This window comes from Echinops telfairi, unplaced genomic scaffold (assembly GCF_000313985.2).
Source record: "Echinops telfairi isolate 266 unplaced genomic scaffold, ASM31398v2 ScPeMD7_7420;HRSCAF=8458, whole genome shotgun sequence".
NCBI lineage: Eukaryota > Metazoa > Chordata > Mammalia > Afrosoricida > Tenrecidae > Echinops > Echinops telfairi.
Window position 1 is genome coordinate 47,286,180 of NW_022111320.1, and position 5,449 is coordinate 47,291,628.

Here is a 5,449-nt window from a genome sequence, read left to right on the forward strand (position 1 = left end):
AGAAGGCCACGCCCACACAGAGGTCTCATTGGCTATCTCCAGATTGACAGCCTAGACTCCACCCCTACACTTTTAATCCTTAAATTGACACCAGATTAGGTGAGGACCACACTTCCCCTCAAAAAAAAAAATGTGTTGGAGTCCTAACCTTCAACTGTGGGTGCAATCCGGTCTGGAGGTAGAGTTCTCTTTGTGGTGTTCTGAGCCCACATCAGAGCAGGGCGTGTCTGCGTCTGACGGTCACCATGTCTGAGCGCCAGCAGAGAATGGGGCCGATGCAGACTTGGGCACTCAAGACCGGACACGATGTGACAAGGCTGCGAGGAGCTGAGGCTGAGTACTAGTTGCCGAAATAGACCAAGAACAACCCCCAAGAGCAACTCCCTGAAATCAGACGGCTCGGTTCCTGAACTGTGAGAAAATAATGTTCTGGGTTTTTTTTTACACCCCCTTTTATGGTTTTTCTGCTACAGAAGCACAAAGGAACAGAGACACGTGGCTTCAAATGGCTCTCTGCTCTTGGTTCTGTCTGCTGATCCTTTGTACCATTGTCTTAAAGTGGAAAGTTTGCAGACTTATAATCTTGGGGTTAAGGCCTCTTGAGATCCCTGAGAACGGGCAGCAGTGACACCAGAGAGCCAGCACCCCAGCGCTGGGCTCTGTGCTCAGGAGGACGAATCTTTCCCACGTCCAGTGTGGTCTCCAGAAAAATCAAGTGAAACCAGACCCTCGGCTGGTTGACACTGGTGTTCTTTGAGAAAGTGAGCCCCTTCAGAGGGAGCATGTGGACAGTCAGGAGACTGCCACGCCCAAGTCACTTTTTCCTTAGGCAAGTGGAGAAGCGTGATAGTCCTTTGAACAATGCTTTGTGTAACCAGAAAATTACTTTGTATTTCGTACAGAGAAGTTGGGACAGCTTGATGGCAATTAGCACATGTCGATCTGTTCCTTGTTTTACTTAAAAACCAACAACTCTGGATCCGACCCTGGGGGATTTGGCAAGCATCCATACATAAGAGAAGATCGTTTCGTTGGTCATGAATGGTCGTAAACACAGATCAGAACTTGCCTTATGGTTTTTTTTCTGCCTTTCCAACTGACTGGGCTGATCTGAAAACACCAGTGGCCTCTAGTCTTCAGAAGAAGCGTTTCTATCTTTCCCAGGTGCAGTGCAGACCCTGAAGAGCCCTGTGTCCCTGAACCTGCCACCATAAACACAGTGGGGTGGTGGGATCCTTGCATGCAGGGCTGTGCTGAGTCCTGCGCGTCCAGGGGCTGGGTTGTTGCAGCTGCTGTGGGATCCGTTCTGACTCACGGAGAGGCCGCGTGAGCAACCTCTCCAAATGGTGCTCAAGGCCTCTTTGGGGGAGATCTCCAGACTTGTCTTCCTAGGCACCTCTGAGTGGGGTTGGACCGTCATCACTTGGCAAGTAGTAGAGCACTGGACCATTTCCATGTGTGCCCCCAGGGATCCTGCTTAGTTGGCAGCAGAACCGACAAGGAAGGTCTTTTTGGGGGCCCGGTGTTCTGATATTTTCAAAAGGTAGCTTGAACTCATCGCCCAGGCTGCCCAGTGCCCTCCTTTTTGCATTTGGAGCACATGGGCCCAATCTCTCTGTTGATGTCAGGGTCTCTCCATCCTCTCTTCCGTTTGCTGTCACTCAAGATTGGCAGCCACCTGGCAGGAAGGCCCACATGGGTTTTCTCTCTCAGCGGCTGTTTATTGTCCCTACCATGGTCACACATGGCTCTGTAGCTACCGGGTGCCACACATATGGGACTTAAATCCTTCCTCAGTTTCCCTGGCCCTCACTCCCTCCCCTGCACCATTCTCCATTACCTGCTTGCCTTCATTCTGCTTCCAATTTCCCCCTTCCTTTTCCTGTTTAGAAAACACCCATCTCCCTCGACCTTCCTTCTCTTCGGCTGCCTAGGAAGCCGGCTCTTGTGGACCACTCTCTCCTCCACTCCGCCCCTGTCCATCTCTCCCTTCTCAGGAGCCTTTGCTTTCTCCATCTGTGATAGTTACATCATCTGTTGTCAATTTGAGACTTTAGAGTGAATGGGGTAGTTTAGCTTGTCACTCCGGTCACAGCTTGATGCCCTCATTTGGAAGGGTTGAGGAGATAAGTAGCTTGCTGAAGCAAGGTAGGTGCTCACTTCCTGCGAGATATCCCTTCTGAGAAGACACATGGATCTAGCTAGAGTACTGGAACTGAAGGAGCCAGGCGAACCCCTGCCAGCACTGAGGTGCTTCCACTGCCACTGGATCCACAAAACTTCCCACCCACTGGCCTGTGACCTTCCTGCATTCGTCATCACTGCATGTGTTGTGGGAGTCTGAAGAGGAATTTATAGATTGGTATTGGACATATGGGCTAATATCAGACTTATGGATTTGATCTGGGCTGGGATGTTTTTTTCCAATATTCAATTGTTCTTGTATAGAAAGCTCTTTCTGATACACATATTAGTGTCTCTGAATTTGTTTCTCTAGTCCACCCAGACTAACACACTATGTTCATCTTCTTTGAGGCGTTGAATTTGTAGTTGGTGTGTTGACCCCACCAAGAGCAGCAATCCCCATCTGGGCATCACTTGGGCTTCGCCTCGGGTGCCGTGGCACCCCCGCCCCAGCCCAGCCTCACCCCCGGTGCTCAGCAGAGGCCCGGTGTGGAGGGCTGAATGGTTCATGCTTTCTGGGGGGATAAACAAATGAATGACTAGATTTGCTTGTCCATTAGCCTCCATTTCTACCTTAAAAAAAAAAAAAATCTCTCAACACAGGCCTCCCGACCCCCCTGAATAAGTGAGCACGGATGGGCCTGGGTCCCTCAGTGACAGGCACAGCAAATGCTTTGTGGCACTTGTTTCTCCAATGCTTATATGACTGGGGCAGGATCCCTGCTCTGTGGCCAGAAATCGAACACTTGGTTAGTCTGGGTTCTCATCCCCTTTCCTCTGGGCCTGCACCTTGCCCTGAGCCCCATCAACTTTCTCAGCCTAAGTCTACTCATCTAGAAAGGAGACCCCACCCCCACCCCCGCCCTCCAGAGTGTGTAAAGAGCCATGTGCCAAAGCACCTGACAAACAGAGCAGCACTGTGAGGCCGGCATTCATCATGAAGCAGCTGGGAATTCAGCATTGTCATCTTCACGGGGCAACTAATGGGATTTGCCCTCACACCCATCTCTTGAAAGGGCCATGCCCGTCATCAGGTGGTATAAGGGCTGGTGTGGGCTCCAGTAGGCCATCGAGACCTATGTACAGAGAGGCCTCCCTTGGTAGGAATGTATGCCTAGGGGTAGAGAAATGCCAATGAAGTAGCCAAAGTTCGGACAAGTGAAGGCGATGGTCCCCCCATACCGGCTTTTCTGGGACACGCGGCGCAGAGGTCACTGGTGAAGTTCTATACGTGAGACCGTTGAATCGTAGACCATCGTGACGGGCTTCTCCCTGGGCCTTCAGAATCCTTACGCCTGGGCTGCTTGTGCTTCCTTCCCAGAATGGGGGGACGAATGTGCGAAATGGGAGGGGGGCTGTAACACTAAACACATTCACCAGCGTTGTTCCTTGTGGTCTTTCCTTTTGAATTTTCCTCCACGACACTTGAGCTCATTGAGGAGAGAATACGGTCGAGCACGTCTCCCCGAAGTGAGTCACCAGTGAGGCAACTGGTTTTGACCTTCACTACTTCCCCTGGGGAGGAGGAAGACGAGGCTCTCGGCTCCCGTCAAGAGTCCCAGTCTCATAAACTGGCAGGGACAGTTGTGTTCTATCTACAGGGTGCCCCTGAGCCGGGCAGTGTGTTTGAACTTGAGGGTCCTCTAACTGGACCAGGAAATGAAGAGGTGGCTAAGTACTGACCCTCCCTCCCCATCTCTGCGTGCCCTCCCTTGATGCTGATGCTGCCATTGGTAGCCGCCGCCGCCGGCAGGCTCTGGGCTCGTGGTAACGCCATGCGCAGTTGGCGGGAAGCTGTGCCATCCTTGCGATCGGCTCCCGTGCCCACGTTGTGCTCCAACAACTGACCTCTGAAGCCAATCCCCAGACTTCTGTTTCTGGGGTGTCTTCGTCTGGAGGCCACTGGGAAACCTGTCAGCACCACAGCAGCCCACGAGCCCCATGGATCGCAGTGGCCTGGGAGTTGATGCCTGTCCCCTGCGAGAAGGGAGAAGATTGTGCCAAGGAACGACCATGGCTTCCCTTCCCCTTTTCAGCCACTGCCAGCCAGTCCATGCTGATGCCCGGGGACCCCGTAGGTCAGAGGGGGAACTGCTCCATCATAGGGGTTCTGAGTCTGTCCGTCTTCAGGGGCGCAGGCAGCCTCACCTTTCAGATGAGCACCTTAGGGTATTTGCGCCCCCGTGCCTAACCGGCCATATCAGCAGGCTCCGGCTTTCCACCTTGGCAAGCCCCAAATCATTCACTGGGATGTCTTGTAAGTAAGTGTCTGTGCGTATACTACCTCTCTGCCCTCTTGATCCCCCAGGCCATGCAGGATTCCTTGGCAGACCTCCCAGAGTGGTATGGGATAAAGGGAATGCAGGCCCATTGGATCGGGGACTGTGTCGGCTGCCACCTGGACTTCGCGTTGAAGGTATTTAAAAATTCATGGTCGCTCCAACCTCTCCCCTTTGACGTTGGGACAAACCGAAGAATAGACCAGTACTTGGGGAGGCTGTCTAATCATACAGCCTCATAACAGTACGCTCCAATGGTAAGATCCTGGGAGCCACCACTGTGATTTCAGATTTTTCTAGTAGCCAGATTCTTTTTCCAAGTTCAAGGACACAGGAGAAAATTAATTTTCCTACCATTTTTGTCAGCCCAATGTAACCAAACCGCCTGCATTAGAAGATGTGCTCAATATAGAAAATTATTAAGGAGAGACTTTCTAGTTTGCGTGCAAGGTCTATGCTTAAGGGTGACGTGCTAACCCACCTTTTAACCGTTGCACCACCACGTCTTGCTACGACCCCCTCTTGGGCAGTGCAGGTATGGAGGGTCTGGGGCCCAGGAACGATGTGCAGAACGCTGGCCTGGGCCTTTTCCTGAGGAGTGAGCCTGTCACCACAGCCGAGGGGCTACAGGACCAGAGGCTGGGTACTGCAGTTTCAAACCCAGGCCGGCTCACAGCTGTTCATGCACGGAAAAATGGCGGTGACGTAGGGGTCTGCTGTGAGATCTCTTGGGTGGGTGCTCAAGGCCCACCCCCTCTGGAAGGTGCCTCTAAGATGCCTTTCTCGGTCTCCACTGCCTGGAGGCTGTTTGTCTTGCTGTGACTTGATGAGGTGCTGTCAGTGATGCAGGCCCTCCCCTCGTCTTACCCCAGGGAAGGGAGCTGCTGTCAAGAGAGAGAATCAGCCTGCCTCTAGAGTCTGACCCCCTTCCAACCCTCCGTCTTGAGGAGCAGAGCCAGTCTGCTATTGAGGGTCATCTCTGATGC

At 52.6% G+C, this 5,449-nt stretch overlaps 1 protein-coding gene across 1 annotated transcript in view; it reads left to right on the plus strand.

The window, feature by feature from the left end:
• The window catches only part of LARS2 (leucyl-tRNA synthetase 2, mitochondrial), a 165,670-nt gene that overhangs the window by 90,060 nt on the left and 70,161 nt on the right, over nucleotides 1-5,449 (plus strand). The window contains exon 7 of the mRNA XM_045297697.1: nucleotides 4,493-4,600. Within this exon, the coding sequence (XP_045153632.1) occupies nucleotides 4,493-4,600 (108 nt within the window). The remainder of the gene's footprint in view (nucleotides 1-4,492; nucleotides 4,601-5,449) is intronic.